This window comes from Pongo abelii, chromosome 1 (assembly GCF_028885655.2).
Source record: "Pongo abelii isolate AG06213 chromosome 1, NHGRI_mPonAbe1-v2.0_pri, whole genome shotgun sequence".
NCBI classification, from domain to species: Eukaryota; Metazoa; Chordata; class Mammalia; order Primates; family Hominidae; genus Pongo; species Pongo abelii.
In genome coordinates, this window is record NC_071985.2 from 146,462,596 (window position 1) to 146,483,744 (window position 21,149).

Here is a 21,149-nt window from a genome sequence, read left to right on the forward strand (position 1 = left end):
TATCCTCACTAGAAAAAATATCCTGCTCATGTCCTACGGAAGGGAATGAAGTAGAGAGAGGAGCACCCCCCTGCTGCTCTGGTTCCTGTTTTTCCTCACTAGAAAAAATCTCTTCCTTATTCCCCATAGAAGGGAATGAAGAGGGGAGAGGAATCTCTCCCTTTAAATCTTCTGAATTCCTTTCAGGTGGAGATAATGGGCGGTCTGACTCACTACAATCTGGCAGATAAAGAGGATACAACACAGAGCGTACCAGCGCCCAGGTGGTCAAAACAGTAACATTTGCTCATATCCTCTTTTCAGGCAGCGACCTACCTGCTCCCATAACTCTAAATCTAAGGTTCCTTGATCAGGAAACCAAGGGCATCCCTACCGAATTAAAAGCATAAGCTTGTGTAGAGCTCCAGGCTCTACAGTGCACTGGATAGCCTTAAGTAGCTGTTGCACTGTTTTAAAAAATACTTTCTGTTCTTTGGTCATTTCCTGACCCATGATAACCCAACCCCTGGTATTTTACGCGTGGGGCCCGTCCTCCCAATGGGAATCAGGACTGTCCCTTACTGGGATTCCCCCAAAATTAATGAGTTTTCCTCCTTCACGTGTAACTTCAAGGCGATCACTTCGGGCGCACCACTTGTAGAGCTTATAGCTTGCAGTGAACGCCAAGAATGAGTTCTCAGACAATTCCAGCTGAGCGGAGCGGCAGACCACTCTTCTGAGAGAGTGTCACCCCAGAATCCATCCGCCAAGTATTTATTGAAAGGGCTTGTTAAACTACAAACATCCACTAGATGGCCTTTTGAGGTCGGGTCGTGAGACACCTGTGGCCTTGTAAAAGCACTCAAACCACATTCTCAGGAGGCTGTTTTCAGCGTTCCTCATGACACACTCCACTCCTTGTCCTGTTTTCAGGGTCAAGGAGTTACATTTCCATGCACAAATAACATACACACAGTGCCTCCGTCTTTTTCCATGCCCGGACCTCAAATGCCTTGTACACAAGCTTGAATATGTTGCCATGCACCCCCAACAACCCTCTGCCCATTTGGCTGGCTAAAGCAACTGGTTGTGTCCTCAATAAACAGTACTGACTTTGGGAACATCAGGGTCTTCCTAGTCTTGGAACTCTCTACTGTTCAGTTTTTATAACAAATTTATATGTAAGAAATACGTGTCCTAGGAAACAGCCTGAAGGACATGCAATCCATTCACTCCAAATTTTACCTCTGGGGCAAGCTCAAGAGCTAACTGCTAGGCCCGCATTTTTTGGGTCCCTGTATAATTGCCTTTCCTGAACAATGCTGTGGTGTTACTCCTTTGGCTTACAGTGAAGGATGTAATTAGCCCTATATTAAACTTGTTGTTATGATTACTATACGGATGCTGCTTTGGCTGCAGCCCTTAACATCACAGTGCCCTAATAAACTGAGGATCCATAGATAAAACTTCTTGTGGGTCTCATGACTAGGAAAAGCCATGCTTCTCCTGAGCTGCTTCTGGCTTGCTTTTCACTATAGACTCTGTTAATCTTGTTACTATATACACCTCATTTGTCCTACCTACTTGTCACAAAGTGAAATATGTGACTTGGCTGTAGCAATTGTACAGAACATTATATTATGCATTTGATGTGGTGGTTTTTCCTCTAGTTTTTTTTCTCCCTTGTATTCTTTATAGGTTTATACCTGAGCACTTCTTCTAGTTTTTATTATATATTTTATTTCTTTATTTTTATGTTTATTGCATGTATCACTAAGATGGCTCAAATCTGGTTTTGAAATAAGAAAGGTCTACAAATAAAGAAATTTTGGGTCTACACAGAAATGATATGCTAGATATTTTGTTTTCAATCATAAAGAGAGCCACCCACATCTTGAACTCATTGTGCTAATAACTGCGAACTTGAAACAATTTTCACAGGAATATCTACGCTGCAGGCACTGGAATCTGTGACTAGTCCTTCATGAGGACCGCCATACTGCTAGGCCTACACTTGCAGCCCTTTTTCCTCTTCTTCTCCTTCCCCTTTCATCTGTCATGCTGCTGGTCTTTCTCACACTTATTAAGGCCTTCGTGTGGTTCTCAAAGACCCCCTTCTCAAGCATATCTCTGAGCATATCTGCCTCCTGATTTCAGAAATAAATCCTCAAATGCTCTTTTTAGTGTACAGGAAAAAGGCCAATGCTTACTCATCTTTCTATCCTTAGAACCTAGCATTGGCCTGGAAAATAATAAGCAGCTGGTGAACATTTGTTGAAAGAACTGAATTACATTAAATAAACTAATGCATATAAGGCATTAGTTGGGCCCTTGGACAAAGTACACAATAAATGTTTATTTCTCAATCACTTTCCCTTCACACCTGGCCTGAAGCTACCTTTCCCACCTTATCCCAACTGCCATGGCTTAAAGCATCACTAACTCTTGTAATTTCATGCACATAACATTCATTTCTGTGCCTAGGGAACTTTCATTATGCTGTTCTTTCTTCAGTGCCATCTCTTCCTTAAATGCACCATCATTGCTCAAATTTAGAGAAAATAAGACATATTCCTGGTGATGCTGGTCCAAAACTCCTATAAAACAAGTCATGTCTTTTATATTTAAATAATTTAGATTGGTCTTTTCTTCACCAAAAGAAACCAAACAACTTTTAGCAACTCTGTTAGATTTACGCAATTGCGTGTTGCTTTTAATTGGCAAAGCTCCTTAAAACAAATAAAAACATACTTCCATTTATTGATGCAAGCCCTGTTTCTTTCTAGTATTCAAATTCATTAATAAAAAACTCAATGATTATTAAATTTTTGGGTTTGAATGGATAGTTTTTATGCGTGTATACCCAGTTGTTTAGCATTTTATTTTATCGCCCCCTACAGGAAGTCTAAAATACATTTAGTATATCGCCCCCTACAGGAATACATTTAGTATAAATGTACTATATACATTTAGTATATCGCCCCCTACAGGAAATCTAAAATACATTTTAGAAAATTTTATAATCAAAAAAAAGGATGAATGATTTATTTTATTTATCTCACAAAAATTCAGCCCTAGGCTATTGACAGCTGCAGTTCTCCTATCCACTTCCACATAATTTTTAAAATGTGAATGCCAGGAATGGTGCTGTTGATATGAATATTAGGACAAGGAGCAGACGTTTCATCAGGACTAGGTGTCTCTGGCGGAGTCTGTGGAGGAATAAACAAAGATACTCGTGCAATGTTGGATATTTCTGATTTCAGATCGACCTTATCAACAGCCTGAATAGCAATGAAAAGATCTGTGCCATTTTCAAAAGTAATGTTTTCTGGTTTAAACAAAAAGACTTCCTCAGAGTTGGCTTCCTTTGGAATGAGAGCAGTAGTATTTACTTGAAGAGATTCATTGAACTTGTCTCTGAGATCAAGAATACTTGTACTTATTCGAATGATATACTTGTGAGCTAAAAGGAAAAAAGAAGAATGTGACTTTAATTCTGGAATCTTAAAGAAACTTTTTAAGCAGTAGAGCTTTAAAAAATATTTAAAAAGCTTTACAAGTCTATGAGAAATTATATCATCACCCCATAAGGTTCCCAAATAAATGAACTGATGGTCCTATTTACAAGGGTTACTATCTCTTTTACATTCTTGTTTGTATATAATGACACAGTGATAAGCGTAAAACTGGATTGGGCATGACATAAAGCCTTGGTCAGCATTTCTAGGCATAGTGCCTGGCAGAAAGAAGAGACTGTTTAACAACTGTTTATTATTTTATTATTTATAGAGGGAGTTTGCACCAATGCTTCTCAAACTGTAATGTGTGTACAAATCACCCAGGGATCTGAAAATGCAGATCTGAAAACACTTTCTAACAAGTGTTCATGATATCTACATGCTGCAGTCCACAGACCACACTTTGAGAGAGAAAGTCTGGTAGGACCTGAGGTTCCTTCCAAAAGAGCTCTGCTCTGTAGACATCTATGCTCTATTTCCAGTTCTTCCCCAGGAGTCACTGCTACCCAGAAAATGGAGTTTGTCAAAGGACACTTTGGCAAGATTTCAGAAACAAAGTGAGGTTTACCTTTCCTGGCTGAAACCTCTTACTCCCAAAGTATACCAGTTTTTCAGGTTTTAAATCTCTCTTCTTTAAATACATTTGTCCCTCATTTCAAAGGACCGGCAAGATCCCTCCTGCCTTCTGCCCCCTAAGTATCAGAACACGGCTGCCTGCTTCACCCACTTCTGCTCCTCTACTTGGCTGGTAAACTCCTTTACAGGGTCCACACCAGGTTCAGCTTACCTGTTCCATGGTCATAATCATCCCCAGGAGCTGTCCAAGTCAGATTAATGAGACTGCCCCCGTGAATTTCTGCCTTCAGGTCGGTGATTTGGCCAGGTGGGAAGAGATCAGGTATGGGAGCATTTGGGACATTAGAAGCCACAAATGAGCCTCCCGAGGATGTTCTGCTGAAACACACTTGCTTGTGTTGAACATCATCCTTATTAATTTCAGGTCTTGGTGGATTCCATCGTATTTCATCTGCATTAAAAAAAATACTCAAAATATGGTAAGCAACACCACTAAATGGTGATACCTCTGTCTGTTTTCTTATCAGATCACCCTCTTCCTGTTCCCCACTTCTGCTTCTTTCCTTCCACACACAGAATTAATTTTAAATATTTGGAGACAAGACCACAAATACGGTTTCATCAGAGGGAAAAGAGAAAACAGAGAATCACAGTTTTTTTAATCTCTTAGATATTTCCTGGATATTTAGTGGAATAACCTTTTGGAATTTATTTTCATGACATTTGTCCTGAAATTGCTTATTTTCCCATCTTTTTGCCCATCCTGATCTTGTCTTTCCACAAGGTCAGTTTAAATACTACATCTGTTTTTTCCTTCCTTCCTTCCTTCCTTCCTTCCTTCCTTTGTTTTTGTTTTTGAGACGGAGTTTCGCTCTTGTCATCCAGGCTGGAGTGGCGCGATCTTGGCTCACTACAACCTCTGCCTCCTGGGTTCAGGTGATTCTCCTACCTCAGCCTCCTGAGTAGCTGGGATTACAGGCATGTGCCACCACACTGAGCTAATTTTTGTATTTTTAGTAGAGATGGGGTTTCACCATGTTGGCCAGCCTGGTCTCGAACTCCTAACCTCAGGTGATCCACCTGCCTCAGCCTCCCAAAGTGCTGGGATTACAGGAGTGAGCCACTGCGCCGGGCCTAAATACTAACTCTGTTTTAAACCTCAGGCTGCCTCAAGAAATGTATTCCTCCTAAATAATAGTGTGAGTTTCATTATCTTTCCCATTTATTTGGCAACTGATCAGCTGGACCTTCAAGAATGCCTTGATTGTTTATGCATATTTCTTTCACTTTCTTGATGTTTGTATTTCATTTTTCTTATTAAATTTCAGTTTTTAATGAAATGTTTTATGTTAGAGGTTCCAAAATTTTGTGCTTTTGAAAGACTTCTCATTTTCTCAGTGAATGCATGGGAATCTAGTTCTTGTAGTGATCCCAGTTTCATTCACATTCTTGTTGAAGACATGTATAAAAGTAATCCTGGAATTTAAAAAATACCCTGGTCTGTTCAATCTGTAGAGTTCTCAGGTTCTCTTTTCTTTTCAATAAAAATATCTCATAAGATCCTAACATGGCATTACTTAGAATTTGTTTTCTCATAAACTCTACCTCTTTATAGAATTTTTATCTGTTAAAGACCGTTTAATCTTCATACCCATTAATCTGGTCTTGGCAAAGATGAAGTGAATGCTCTAGCATGTTCAGGGTTCATGTTGAAAGCACCAGTAGAGACTGCCATTAAGGCTTATCGAGGGATAGAGGGAAGAACATGGCCTTCTACTGTTATGCCAGGCACTAACACTATTAGTTATATGAACCCATAACCTCTCTAGCTTCTGTTTCCCCATCTTTAAAAAGGGATACTTACAAGAATGAAATGTATTACTGTAAGTAAAATGCTGTGATAAGGCTAGACTTAGCCACTAAACCAGTCCCCTTCTGCCTCCTTCCCCTAACTCAAAAAGCAGTGGCATGGGCCGGGCACGGTGGCTCACGCCTGTAATCCTAGCACTTTGGGAGGCCGAGGCGGGTGGATCACAAGGTCAAGAGATCGAGACCATCCTGGCCAACATGGTGAAACCTTGTCTCTACTAAAAATACAAAACTTAGCTGGGCATGGTGGCACGTGCCTGTAGCCCCAGCTACTCGGGAGGCTGAGGCAGGAGAATCACTTGAACCCGGGAGGTGTGGAGGTTGCAGTGAGCTGAGATTGCGCCACTGAACTCCAGACTGGTGACAGAGCAAGACTGTCTAAAAAAAAAAAAAAAGTGCAGTGGCATCTTTTAAAACATTTCCCTCTATTATCACCTTTGCATGAGGGACACAATGTGTTTCTGAATCCTCTCTTCACTAAGCACACACCCAAGTAAAGATGACAGTGGGAAGGTTCTCAAAGGAGCTCTTCTCCTTCCCGCACACCAACCTCAGGAAAAGGCCTGCCCAGGACAGGGTGGAGATTGATGGAAAACTAGTCCTGGAACCCATTGGGACACAAACTTGGTCTCAATTCCTTCTCTAGTCCAGGGCAAGTGTTTGTAACCAAAAGTGGTACGGGACTGTCTGTTTCATGGACATAATTTTCCCACCTGCTTACACGTGGGCTCAGTGTGCTGGCCCGCATGAAATTCATCTACTATGCTCCCTGGCCTGAGCAGGAGGATAAAAGAGGAAAGACAGACAGTGGACTTGGACAATGATATTGATGTAGATAACAAACCCTAAATTATTACTTTTTTATTCTGTGGAACAGATTCATTAGGATAAATTAGAAATGCTTCAATGGAAAGAACTTCATTAGAAGTGTTTTTAAAATAATGATAAAACCTTTATTAAACACTATTTACCAGTAACAGTTTGTTAGATGTGTTTAGTTATTTATTCTGTGTGACCATCCTATGAGGTAGCTGCCATTATTATCCTTATTTTACAACAGAGGAGAGTGAAGTACAAAAAGATTACACAAAATACTGTATTTGATAGAGGGCTGGACTTTGAAGTAAGGCAGTCAAAATCTATGTTCTATCCAGTGATTTTCAGCTGGAGGCTAGTTTGCCCCCCTAAGGGATAGTGGACCACATATGGAGACATTTTTGATTGTCATGACTAGGGAATTGCTATTGACAAATAATGGATAGAGGTTAAGGATGCTGCTAAACATGCCACAGTGTGCAGGATAGCCCTCCACAACAGAGGATTGTCTGGCTCAAAATCTTGATAGTGCCAAGGTTGAGAAACCCTGATTTAATCATGCACCATTCTGCCCCACAGGCTTAATAGTTTCCTCTTGAAACCAATGCTTTTGCACAAGCCAGATGTGTTATTACAAATCACTTACCATTCTCAATCCAGCCAGGTATGTACAGTGCTCCACTCTGCTGGGGTATCACTCTCCGTCTGGCTGCATTAACTCCTCCCAGAGCCCGCACTTTTACACTGTATCTACCATTCGTGTCATAAGTTGTGAAATACCTTGAGTAGACACCGTCATCCTTGGTAGCATCAGCACCTTGATAAAGAATGAAGGAATTAATAAATATCCTAAAGGTAATGGGGAGGGTATTTGTATATTTCCAACTCATATGTAGGCTATGAATTTTCAAAGCAACAAGAAATTCAACATTAGCTCCAAGAGACCTTAAGATTTTGGTGTGTTGAGGGTAAGGCTTACTTCTTTTATCACTGTGTGTGTAGTGTGTGTGGTTTTCTGTATGCATTCTGTCTTCTTGAATTGTTGACTTTCTTTTTGAAATCTAAGATGGTATCGTTTCTGTGTTACACCCAATGTAGCACAAGGTAACTACTCAATAAGTATCTGTTGAACTAAATTAAACTGCTATATGCAACTGTGGAAGAAAAAAATGTTGTATGATTATTTAATAAAATTCATGACTTCTCCCCAGGGTAGATTTAGGTGGGAAATTCATTCACAAGATTCATTCTATTAAGGTTACTTGCTTCACAGTAAGCAGGCATGTTTTTTTTTTTTTTTTTTTTTTTTTTTTTTTTAAAGTGTAGAATTCTCTTTCTCTCTCTCCCTGATAGACTTCTTAAAGACAAGAATAATGGGCAGAATTTTCACTTTTGGGGCAATCTAATATAGAGTCTGCATAGATACAGGAATCATATAACACTGTGCTTGAATCTATCTCTGCTGCTTTCTAAATGTGAAAGCCTCTGAAGATATTATAAAAACAAAGATTATATATGTCTTTGTATATATGTATTTGTGTATATACACACACACACACTCATATGTGTGTATGTATGTATGTGTATATACAAAGCACCTAACACAATATGGTTATTAATTTTCCTCTTTTTCTTTTTTGGGGGTTGTGGAATACCCTATGGCAACTCCCTAGAGACTCTGAATCTATTGAGCTTGAGCCGTTAATGTGTTTTGGGCCTTGCAGAAGCCTTCATGTTTTCCAGCATTTTGAAATGTAGGAATTGTGGGGAAATGGAGAACACTCCCAACCAGACCTCAGTGCTGTGCTGCCTTGCCTGTCTAACTGCCCTCACCAGACCATGCCCTCTTGGCATTCCCTGGTTGCTTCTTGGAAACAGAAATAAATATTTTCCAGTTTCTTGGGTGATTACCTGCTCCATTATCCAGTAGTTCCAAGGTAACTGTTTTTCCATTCACTGATTCAATCAGGGCTGTGACACTGGCCCTCAGAATTGGGGAGGCTCCTTGGCGAATATTTGCATAAACTATCACAGGGCTGGGGAATTTGCTGGTGTCCTTGTTCGTTTTGGAAGTCACTGTAATTGGAGGCAGGGTAGCATTGGATGCACGGGACGTGACAGTCAGAGTCAAGGTTTGTGAGCTTGCTTGCAGACTGTACTTCCAAGTGCCAACCTGACCAAAACACATGTAAACATTTCCAATGAGTAACTTCAGGTGACACAGACCTGACTTCAATGTCACGTACAGGAAAAGCCTCTGATACAAGCATGTTGGAAGCATATCTAAGAAGAGGTGTGTATGTTTGATACTCTGTCAGCCATGGGGAGCTTCAGTGTGTTTGAACTAACTATATCGTTCCCATTGTCAAGAAAATTCCACGGGGAGTGGGAGGGCGATGGTGAGGTCTGAAAGCTATATGCTTATTGTTGCCTTGGTTTTATAAGAGACGAGTCTCTGAGATAAAGGAAACAGTTTTTATGATCCCAAAACGTCAAGGATCATTTTGCGTCTTGATTACTATGTAATTTGAAGGTTCTCCATTTAGTACCTGGACAAAATATCACCTATTTCCTTTCTCTTTACTTGCTGGCATACTGAGTGATTTTCATTGGATGGAGATTTTTTTTCCTCGTTCTCTTTTTGATTCAATACTGACTCTCCTTTTAGCAACCACCAACATTTAAAATGCTACAATTATTCTGTAAAAACTTTATTTTATCTTGTTGAATTATGAGAAAGAAAAAAAGATGACTCCATACCTTAGCAATGCCTGGGATTTGGAGGTAGGCCATTTTGGTATTTTTGTCCACTACAAAGCCATCTTGCTTCTGTCCACTGGGATCCCAGAGAAGGATTTGGGGAGGCTGCGTTGTCCAGGTGATAAGAAACAAAGTGTCCTTTCCCACTGTGCTGTCCACGATCACTGTGCCATTCATCCACTGGCTGTTCTGGAGGGTTAATCCCTTACTCTCAAGCTGTTAAGAAAAACAGCGCTTACTTTCTGGAGAATACAGCTCCCATCACATGGTCTTTTCCCTTCTGCCCCTGTCTCCCCAGTGCCCCATTAAAAGGACTTCAGTGATGCCTGAGTCCTTGATTTGGTGTTAGGAGCAATTATGATGCAGTTCTAAGTTACCTTTCTAGCCTTAGCTTCACAATTTTCCTTCCTCCACCCAAACAAGACCACTTCCCCAAAAGGTCCTTGTGAATCCCTGACTCTTTGACTTTATTATCATACTCTTTACTTTTCCTAGAAGGCTTTACATTTGTCTTCTCCATTTATCTAAGCCTTCTTAGTCTTCTCTATTTGTCTAAACCTTACCCATCCTTCAAAATTCAAATATGACTTTCTCCATGAAGGTTTCTCTGCTGTCCATCTCATTTACCAGTTGTAAAAAATCTCCCCTTCCTCTGATCTCCTATAGGATTTTATTTCTATCAATCCTTTGACATTCCTCACATTGTGCTTCACCCTATATTTATTGGTATATGCAGCTCATCTTATTTACTAGACTATGAACCCTTAAGGGGACTCACTGTGACTTATTTTTTACCCACACATGGATTGTCTGAATTACCTAATTGCTAAGTCAGGTAGTATTGCAGGCCCTGTGGAGATAAATGACATAAGCCAAGGCCAACTTGTTTGGAATAGAATGAGGGAGCTGCAGAGTGAGAGTGAGGTAAGGAAGGATTAACAAGGCTTTTTTAGAAAATGTGATTTTGAGGATTATCTCCTAGGTAGTTATTGTCTCAAAGTTAGCACCTATTAGAAGACAGAGTGGGCTAGTCATGGAGCCAGATTTCCTAGTTTCACAAGTAGATTACAAGCTGGCATGTGGAGAAAGTGAAGGGCTATTAGACCTGGTTCTTGTGGCACGCTGGTGAATGAGTCTTGCTCATTTCTCCATCTCTCTCTCTCTCTCTTAGGTTTCTTAAATACAAAAATCATAGGCAGAAATTTCCTAAATGTGAACTTGTCCTTTTATCACTTTAATTACTTTTCTAGGACACATTCCTACCTTTTCCAAAGCAGGCCCTTGCATTTAATTTTCTAAATCTGAACCAGAATAACCCAGATGAGTGTAATTGCTGTCTTCCTAGATTGAATAAATGCTCCATTGGTAAGCCAGAAAGCCTATGGTTTCAAAATCTCTCATTATTAGGCTTTGACATTACAGTTTTCCTTTACCTTTATCTGAACTTTCATCATAAAAATTATAATTCACACCAGTGTGAATGCTGATTGTTCACTCCCTCTAGTTTAAAAATTAATGTGAATAATTTCTGCAATTACTAAAAAGAGCATTGAAAAAATACATTTTTTCTTTTTTCTTAATAGTTTCAAGACTTTTAAAAGGCAATTTGGTTTTCTTGAAATTTTAGAACCAGATGGGCCATTGGAAGTTTTCTGTCTATACCTGGTGGAGAAATGAAGGTCCACAGGGGTGAAGTTCTTTGCCTAGGTCACATAGTTAATGGCAGACCCAGGACCAAGATCCAGGGGTCTGGACTCACACCGCTGGCTTTTTACAGTACAAAGCACTTTCTGTCCATTATATGTAAATCTTGGCAAACAACAGAAATTTGATGTAATAGAAAAATAAAGCAAGTAATCCCTGGACACTTGTCCCAGAAAATTTGTAACTGAGACGATCTACTCTGAAGAAAATTCTGAGCCAATTATATTGCTCTAGTTGCTTGTTCAGAGATGTTAAAAAAGAATTCTTGGACATATGACATTTTATCTGCTGATTTCTGTGAGGAAGTCACTTGGTATTGCTTCCAAACAAGTAGACACTAATTGCCTTGTTTAAATAAGTGGTGTTGCATTTTAGGAATAATGTTTAATATCAAGCTGGACCTTCTATTTTCATTTTAACTCAGTACCAGACGAGTGGAAAACTTAAAACTTTTAGCCATTAAATTCTCCATCTTGGCTATGATTATGTGTAAATATGAAAAACCAAAGATTAAGAACTCCAACCTGGATGGAGCGCTGAGAGACAGCTCCATTTCCTGATGAAAGGGCCCCAAAAGCATCAATGAGGCCATTGTTCTGAACTTGATCTGAAGCATATGTCCGTAGACCTCCTAAAATGCAATTACATTTTCAGAAATTATTTTCCAGAAAGCAAATATTCGCAACATTTTAGCTGTTGTTTAGAGAGTATACAATATAAATATCCCTTTGTGTTATTAAAGTATAAATAGATCAACATCAAATAGGTGCCTACATTAACTCAGAATTTGATACTTTTTTTAAACTTATTTATTTTTTTCTAAGACAAGCTCTCACTCTGTTGGCCAGGGTGGAGTACAGTGGCACGATCTTGGCTCACCACAACCTCCACCTTCCAGGCTCAAGCGATCTTCCTACCTCAGCTCCCAAGTAGCTGGGATTACGGGCATATGCCCACATGTCTAATTTTTGTATTTTTTATTTTATTTTATTTTTTTTTAGAGATGGGTTTTGCCATGTTGTTCAGGCTGATCTTGAACTCCTGGGCTCAATCAATCTACCTGCCTTGGCCTCGTAAAATTCTGGGATTACAGGAGTGAGCCACCACACCCACCCACTAATTTTTAAATCTTAGTAAATAATAGCTTCAGCAACATCTCAGTCACCTGGCTACTTCAACTATCTGCAAAGCAGCCATGAATCTCTGATATGTTTTGATATTAATTTATGATATAAATTGATGTCATAAAATCTACATATTAAAGGTCCTGCACTTTTACATAAGAGAAGTCATTAAGCCGTACTCCAGGACTATTGATTTACTCTTATTTGAAACATAATTCCAACAAATGTGGCTTTAGAGTTTTCTTCTAAATGAGGAAAGGCACATATGCGACAGCAGCAAGAAATAACAGTGGACAAAGGGACAGTTACAGAATAGTATATTGTAAAAACAGGATTTTACACCAGGCCAGGCAGTCTTGGGCTATTTAGAATAGGTGTCACTAAGTTAGTTGATGTGAAAGCACTTTTTAACTCTTATAATTCCATCTGAACTTAAGGAAATAATTTCAGTAAGGCTGTTGATGCCCCACCCACATCCCCTTACCCAGCCAAGTGCATCTCTTCCCAGCTGCTCTAGGCATTGGCTTATAGCTGCCTCCTCTTCCAGGGAATTATCTTACCAAAAGGGGCCACCCTACTTAGAGAAATAACATACCCCTCTCCTCTGCCCTGCTCTGACAGTCCACAGCCAAAGACTGATAGACACAATGGTGCAAAAGGCCACCCTCCTGCCTCAAGGTGAGACAAGTCTGTGATGTACTTTCCATTCCAGAGTCCCCTGTGGGCGCAGCTAGACTCCGACTAGGTCTGCATCAGTGCTTAGCTCCTTCCCTGGCCCTATCCTTTCCTCCTTCCTTTTCTCCTGAGAGCTCTCTCTCCTATAAATTGCATGCACCCAAATCCCTGTCTCAGGCTCTGCTTCTAAGAAACCCAGCCTAGGACAGGTAGTATTAGGAATAAACAGCTCTGACATTTTAGTGGCCTCAGAAGGCAACTCAGTATAATAGTTGAGATCCACAATATTATCCCTAAGTTAAAAAAGAAAAAAATGTGTTCACCTACTCTGCTAAAGAAGCTGGTGACATATGGAATCTATTTTAACCATCTGTCTGTGTATGGGAGTTAGACACACAATACGTTAAGGTTTCATGGAGAAACTGCATTGTATTCCATTTTGGGAGTGATCTTTTGCCTTGTTTAACATGCCCTTTGCCCTTTCCTGCTACTTCTCCTGTTTCTTGAATGCTTCTTCTCCAGGTAAAGTTAAAGGCTCCCTTATTTGTGCTTTATTGTACTTTCTGTTGCTAATATAGCACTTGTGCCATGGCGTTATGTAGTTAGTGGCTTGTCATCTGTCTCCCCTAGGTCTCTTGGCCAGCTGCCACTGGAAGAGAGTGGTTCCTGGCCTGGGAAGAAGGTCCTGAGTCCTCACTAGAGTGCTGTGCTAGTTCCGTCTTCTCCAGGCTGCCTTAGTCCTAGACACAAAGCTTTAAAATAAATGGGCAGAGTCCATTCACACAGTCATTCGGGGGTAAGGGTGGCTAATTAGCCAATTAGGTTATCCTATCTCTCTCCATCCCATCTTTCCCCCACTCCCCAGTTCACTGGAGCTCACAGTCCAGTAGGAGAGACAATACCAGGGGTCTCAGCAAATCATCCCTCACCTGTCATTTTGGACAGCTCCTCTAGTTCTTGAGCTGCAGAGGGCCCCAAGGCAACTGTGTGGATGATGGCACCACTTTGTTTGACCTCGTTAAAGCACCCACTTATAGTGTTGTCTTCCCCATCCGTCAGCAGCACGATTTCAGATCCATCGGTTGGATATTTCTTCCTAATCACCTAAGGACAGAATTTAGGGCACGAGTTATCAGACTTACGGTGGCCAAAGTGTTTATGAAAATTCTGCTTACAGGAAAGGAGAAAAGAAATTCCAGAGGGAATAACAAAAATTGGTCTGGGAATGACCAAATATCTGTCTGTCTTGAAATGATACAATCTTAACCCAGCAGCATTCATGGAAATTGACCACTGTCTTTCACCTTGGCTAGTCTGCTGCAGAGAGGGATGGTGTGGGATGCAGGACAACTCTAGGGGTGGACAGCACTGGGGAAACAGCAAAGAAGGTGTTTCTAGTTTCCTTCACGTGGTCTCTCCTTGATAGGCTTTCAGAGCTTCCAAGATGCCTTCAGAAACCATCTCATTTAATGGGGATTATATTGGGGGGATATTAGACCCAGGGCAGACTTTAACTTATATGATATTCACCAGTCTGACAATACCAGCTATTTATGGCTGGCACTGGTTCTGATTGGTCATTACCTAGGTCACATGAGTTGTCAATATTTTTAACAGCCTTTCTGATTAAAGCGAAACATTTCATTTCCGTTCATCCTCAGTTCCTAGTTGTTCTGTGACAACTTTGTCTCAACTATTCCCGGTATATTTGGATTATTTTTTTTTTTTTTACATAGTATAGAGAGGATACTCCTTCTGCCAATGTTGAATAAGATTAGGACGGGGGGAAAGTTAGATAAAAGAATAATGCTATCTATTTAAGAAGAGAAAGCAAGAGTCCACTCTTCCCCTAAACAGACTGGAAGGAGAGACCCAGAATTAGGGAAAATAAGAAATCAAGCCTAAGCCTCTCTCTGGCCTAGAATCTCAGATAAGAAGGCATCTTCCAAAGGCCTAGAATCTCAGAAAAGAAGGCGTCCTCTGAAGGTGGAAGGGAAAGCTGAGGGCAGAGGAGGCTTCCTCCTCACTCACTGTTTCAGCTATTAGAGGAGGCTACCTTGACTCCCTAGAAGAGAACAGAACAGTGACTGTTGCTGTTGCTGTGTCAAAGAGCCCAGAGCCCAGAAGCCTGTCAGCTGTGATCACAGCCTTGGCCTTACTAAGCTGCAGGCCAGAGAGGCCCAATTTGGATTTTCTTGTCGCACTCCCCATAACTGCTGTGTGTCATGGAAAAAAGGCAAATGTTGCCACATATCCTAAAGAGGAGACAGAAGACAGCTGAGTTGAGTTTTGGCAGGTGAGAGAAGGATAATCCTGCCACAGAGGCTGAGGAGTATACAGTATGGCTAGAGGCTGGATGGAGGATAGGATGGTGCTCAGGGCTCTGCTCCAACAGGGAGAGCCAGGGTGGGGCTGAGTCAGTGGAGGAGGACCACTGGGCCCTGAGCAAGCCAAGAGAACAAGCCAAACTCGTATGGCCACAGCAGACACCACTGCAAGGAGCCCAGGGCAGACCTGACCAGGGCCTGCAGCAGGGACTAGCAGGGATCTTGAAAGACAGTATAAGATCCAAGGTCCTTTGCCTCATCACCCTAAAGCCACATGAGCTTCTCCCACCCCACACCCAGACTCCACTCCAGGGGGCATCCTAAATTCCATTGGTATACTGCACACTCTCTCTCACTCATCTGAATGGAAAATGTAGAATCAGAAGTTCTTTCTTCACCACCATGCCATCTGGCATTAGTCATCTCCCCAAGGGTCTTGCACAGCAAAGGTTTGGTATAGCACATCAGTGATTTTATTGTCTGTTTTCCTCCCTTATTTGCTCCCTTAGTCAAAGCTTGGGTGGGTGACAGGGGTAATAAAATGCAGATGCATGCAGGCATCTGGAGAAGTGTTTCATAGCTGACTGTGTATGCAATAGAAACCACTTTCAGGGAATTGATCTTCAAAGTGGACCAAAATGGTCAGAGAGACAGAAAGCACTTGAGGAAATGGTCAAGCCCATTGTCCACATCAAGCCATGTGAGCTGGAAACTACATATTCCTGCTGCCACATGGGAAACTGGAACAGCACTATTGAGTGTGATGTGCCCAACGAGCAGGCTTAGGGCAAACCTGCCTAAGACACTGCAAGGTTCTGAGACCTTATGCCTGCCAGCCCCTTTCAATCTCCTATTCTCTTTCATGTGGCTAAATATTCTCCAAGCAAATACAGAATATTGCTCCTTGGTTATCTCATCCAGTTGGACCCTAGGCATGTATGGAAACACTGGAAATGGAAGTTTGTTAAGCAACATAAATTGCAAACATTCCAAACTACAATAGAAAAACACTTCTCACAGTAAATGCCGATCGAAGCCCGCTGCAGATGGACGTCCCTCCTGAAGCTGCTGCAGGTAATCTTTTGGCGAGTGTGTCCCTATCACTGCCACTGTTTATCTGTATGAGTTCACTTTGTACATGGGCAGCACTGTCAAATGTCACCATCCCAACCCAGGAGCCCAGCTCAACTGTCTGCAGCAGGAAAAGCTGGCCTGCTTGATTCAGTCGATTGAGGCGGTTACCAGTCTAAATGGAGAAGCAAAAGAAAAACAGGTTACGTTTAGATGGAAAGACTAATAACAGAAAAGGCCATAGGGAATTTGGAAGTGGCTGCCTTAATGTAGGGCAAATGACCATAAGCTTACTTGAGGCATATCCTATGGGGAAAAATTTCTTATTTATATTTAGCAGCACCTTTGGGTAGAATTTTAGGGCCAGTGTATAAATAGTAAAAGATAAAAACAGATTACGTAATCATTAAAGTTCAATGCATTAGTAATAATTCTAGATAAGTTCTGTATCAGGTGATATGGTTTGGCTCTGTGTCCTCAACCAAATCTCATCTCAAATTGTAATCCCCATAATCCCCACATGTCGAGGGAGGGACCTGGTGGGAGGTGGGAGGAACATGGGGGCGGTTTCTTCCAGGATGTTCTCGTTATAGTGAGTTCTCACAAGATCTGATGGTTTTATAAGGGGCTAAGGGGCTCTTCCCACTTTGTGCTTTCTCTCTCTCTCCTGCTGCCATGTAAGGCATGCCTGCTTCCCCTTCCACTATGATTGTAAATTTCCTGAGGCCTCCCCAGCCATGTGGAACTGTGAGTCTACTAAACCTCTTTCCTTTATAAATTACCCAGTCTTGGTTATTTCTTTATAGCAGTATGAGAACAGACTAATACATAAGACTATGGACCTATAGATTTATATATTGTCAGTGAAACATTAAAAATGTTAAGCTCATATAATTCATCAAATCTTGGCTCATAAATTGATAATTAATTCAATTTGGCAAATGAGATAGTTGATGCTGAATCTTTGTTGAACAAAGTTGAAGTGGGCATTTCTGAAGACAATGTTACAGTTATAACTATTCTGGCCCTCGGGTTATGTTTATTCCCAACTAGTTCCGAGTCAGGGTCCAGAACATGCATATCTGTGACCAGTATCCAGAAGACCAAGACTCATTGAACATACCGCCATGCTTCCAGATTTATCAAGGACTAAACACACAATTCTTTGTCCAATCTGCAGCAATGAGAAGGTGGGATTGGATGGCTGTGTTGTCATAGGAGTGGTTTTCTTAAAGTCCTCAGAATCACGGATCACTTCCCATGTGCTTCGGAGATTGCATTTTTGATTTTGCTTGTTTGGAGCTTCTTTGTTATGGTTTTGTTCTGTACAGAATTCAACTATCTGAAATTGTCAATGAAATTATATAGATAATGGTCAACTATGTGGTAAAATATTTAATAGTTTGTTAGACCTGTCTGCTCTGCTAATGCATAACCTTTGCTCAATTGCACAATCACTGTAGAACAGTGCTGGAGAAAATCACAGTAATAATGCAGATTTCCTACCTTAAACCAGGCCTTCAATCTCATTGGACCCTTAGTGCTCCTCAGCAATCCATTTACCTCCTCTTTTTGGTTTCCTTCCTACTCCTCAAATTTACCATTTCAAGCCATCACTACTCTCTCCATGGCACCCTCTCTAGCATTCCTCTCTTGGAACCGTCTTGTCTCTCCACCCTTATACCACCAAACTCCACTTCCTTACTTTCCACTCATTTACCAACACACTATATTCCAACCTTCAACTCCCCGTGTTCCAGCTCTCTCCAAAATCCACCTGGATGTCTCACATGCTCCTCAAACTCCACATGTTCATTATTGACCTTATCACTTTTCTCCCATCTGCTCCTCCTTCTCATGTATTTCCTAACTTGATGTCACCACTATGCACCCCACCACCAAAATTAGGAAACTGGAAGTTTTCCTACCTTTTCCCTCCTAAAAAGTACCCAAGACCAATACATTTCACTATATCTCAATTTCATCATCTTTTCTCCATCTCCAATGAAATATCCATCACCCAAGCCATCACAGTCCCTCCCTCAGATGATTGCAGTTTCCTTTGTGACTTTTCCATCTTGTTTCCTCTCTGTTTTGTCCACCTCACAGCTGCCTGAGAGTCTTTCCTCTTACTCCTCTGCTTAACACCCTTTGGTGGCTCATGATTGTTCATACACTACAATCCGCTCTTCATATACCAATGGCAAACTCTATGACTTGGAGCTTTGCTTCATTCTCCATTCTCATTCTGGCTGTGTATTCCATGTCTCTAATTTATCCCATTATAGCCTGTCAGTTCCCAAACTTGCCAGCCTTTGTCATCTCTATTGCTCCTCCTCTGTCTTCTACGTTGTAAACTCTACCTTCACGTTCAGCCAAAAAGTCACTTCCGAAATGTTTCTCCATTTTCTACTCTTCCTCCTGAGAATTTCCATTCCACCCTTTATAGCTTCACAGTATCTTGTAGAAATTTCAATAAGGCCCCTTTAACATTGCAGTGCACTTACTGGACTGTAAATCCATCTGATATGGTTTGGCTCTGTGTCCCCACCCAAATCTCATCTTGATTTGTAATCCCCACGTGTTGAGGGAGGGATCTCGTGGGAGGTGATTGGATCATCGAAATGGTTTCCTCCATGCTGTTCTTGTGATATTGAGTGAGTTCCCACGTAATCTGATGATTTTGTAAGTGGCAATTTCCCCTGCGTTCTCTCTCTCCTGCCACCTCATAAGGTGTGCCTTGCTTCTCCTTCACCTTCCACCATGATTGTAAGTTTCCTGAGGCCTCCCTAACCATGTGGAACTGTGAGTCAATGAAACCTCTTTCATTTATAGATTATCCAGTCTTAGATATAGTTTATAGAGGTGTGAAAATGAATGAATACACCATCTATTACAGAAACCTGCTTACTAAATTTTGCTTCCTCAAAATTTAGCCCTAGTGCCTGACACGTAACAAAAACTCAATATAACTATGTTGTTTTTTGAGTAACCTTAACCTCTCTGCACCTGAATTATTAAATCTACAAAATAGTGATAGTTATTATGCAGGGAATAAATGAGAATATATGCACTAAAGTCAATACTAATACAGCCAATAAATGATGGTTCCTTTCCCTTTCTTATGTCATATAACACTTGCTAGTATTTATATCCCTTGCATGTGGGGGATTTTTTTTTAAGGCATAGTATACAGAAGAAAAGTAACATGATTCCTCCTGTCAGTGACTTTACAATATTATCATTCAATTACAAATCCTAATATCTGGGATTCTATTAATTTAGAAAGTAATCATTAGTTGTATAACATTTTTCTCTTTATGTACATTTTTCAGGTCATGTGTTTCGGTAATGTTTTTATGTTATCAATATGGATATTTTTTAGGAAGAAGACCTGAAAAACGTTTGTGTAAACCCCAGGCAGAGGTTTCCACACCTGACTAGGCATCAGATTTAACTCTGTGGCTAATTTAAAATATACAATCTGGGCCTCCTCCTGGAAGTTTCTGAATAGGCCTGGGAATGGACTGCAATGCCAAATTGAAGGACGATGGGCCTGGTGAGCCATGGTGCATCACATTTTAAAAACTTATGCTCCATTCCTATTGACAGACTCTTGCAGTTTATTGCACCCTCTATTCCAAAAGGAAAATGTAATTTTATATGAGACTGGAAGATAAGAGAGACTTCCCACTGAAGTCAGTTAACCGATGCCTTCGATCTCATTTTGCGCAAAATTTCTGATTTATATATTTAGCAGTAATATCAATAACTGGCCAAGTTCATTTTATGACCAGTTAGTCATTAAAAAAATTAAGAATTTTAAAACTATTTAAAGCTATTTAAACTATGTGTAAACTCTCTAATGTAACCAACACTCTTAAAAAGATAGAAAATTTCAGTTAACAACCAAAAGCAAACATGCAGTCTGAACAGAGCTCTCTGAAAGTTAAATCAAGAGCCTACTGATCATGTCTTTATTAACTAATAAAAGGAACTGCCTAATCCCCCTGGGTAAAGTCCTTATTTAAGTAAGAATGTGTGTGCTTGTATGCCTTTGTGAGTATTTAAAGTAATCCTAAGCACTTGAACTAAAAACTAGTGGGAGGGAGATGATGGAGAAGAGAGCGTGGACACGAGGAGGGTGAGGGGAAGGAAGACAGGACTTTATCCTTGATTTGCACGCCCAGCTTGTTCCAGAGATAATCCACTGCTCACTGATGATTTCTCTAAACTTTGATTCTCCCTTGGAGCACTTGGAGTAAAAGCCTCACTAAATTCATAAGAATCTGGGGGAGGGGGTGAGAACAAGGTACTTACAGAATCAACATGTTGTGCAAACATTATAGAAGCCTTCTCCGTCTGGCGGGATTGGAGTACAAACTCACATCCTTTTTCATAGAGTCCTGTTACTTTATTAAATGTGCATCTTTTGGTGTAACAGCTGCCTCCCTGACACTTCTTTACTACATTTGTACCAGTAATACCTGCTGAACATCTGAAAATATAGGAAGGTTAGATGTTTAGGTGATGTCGTCATTTCAAAGGGTCAGAGTCTATGCTCAGTTTCTGACAGATTGCCTTTCTGTGATTTTCCTCTCATGATCCAAGAAACAAGGACATCCCATCATAGCAAAATTGTTAAATTGTCATCAGAGTCATTTCTGTTTGCCAGAAAGTATCTGAGGGGATTACAAAAATGGTATCAGAATGTATTTCTATGCAGC

General features: G+C 40.7%; 1 protein-coding gene across 1 annotated transcript in view; it reads right to left on the bottom strand.

The window, feature by feature from the left end:
• Nucleotides 1-2,713: 2,713 nt before the first annotated feature.
• CLCA1 (chloride channel accessory 1) overlaps nucleotides 2,714-21,149 on the bottom strand; it is a 31,485-nt gene continuing 13,049 nt past the window's right edge. The window contains exons 5-14 of the mRNA XM_002810648.5: nucleotides 20,743-20,920; nucleotides 17,546-17,764; nucleotides 16,370-16,597; nucleotides 13,954-14,128; nucleotides 11,750-11,856; nucleotides 9,522-9,737; nucleotides 8,673-8,934; nucleotides 7,408-7,578; nucleotides 4,288-4,527; nucleotides 2,714-3,445 (exon numbers count right to left, since the gene is read on the bottom strand). Of these exons, the coding sequence (XP_002810694.3) occupies nucleotides 3,054-3,445; nucleotides 4,288-4,527; nucleotides 7,408-7,578; nucleotides 8,673-8,934; nucleotides 9,522-9,737; nucleotides 11,750-11,856; nucleotides 13,954-14,128; nucleotides 16,370-16,597; nucleotides 17,546-17,764; nucleotides 20,743-20,920 (2,188 nt within the window). The 3' untranslated portion in view covers nucleotides 2,714-3,053. The remainder of the gene's footprint in view (nucleotides 3,446-4,287; nucleotides 4,528-7,407; nucleotides 7,579-8,672; nucleotides 8,935-9,521; nucleotides 9,738-11,749; nucleotides 11,857-13,953; nucleotides 14,129-16,369; nucleotides 16,598-17,545; nucleotides 17,765-20,742; nucleotides 20,921-21,149) is intronic.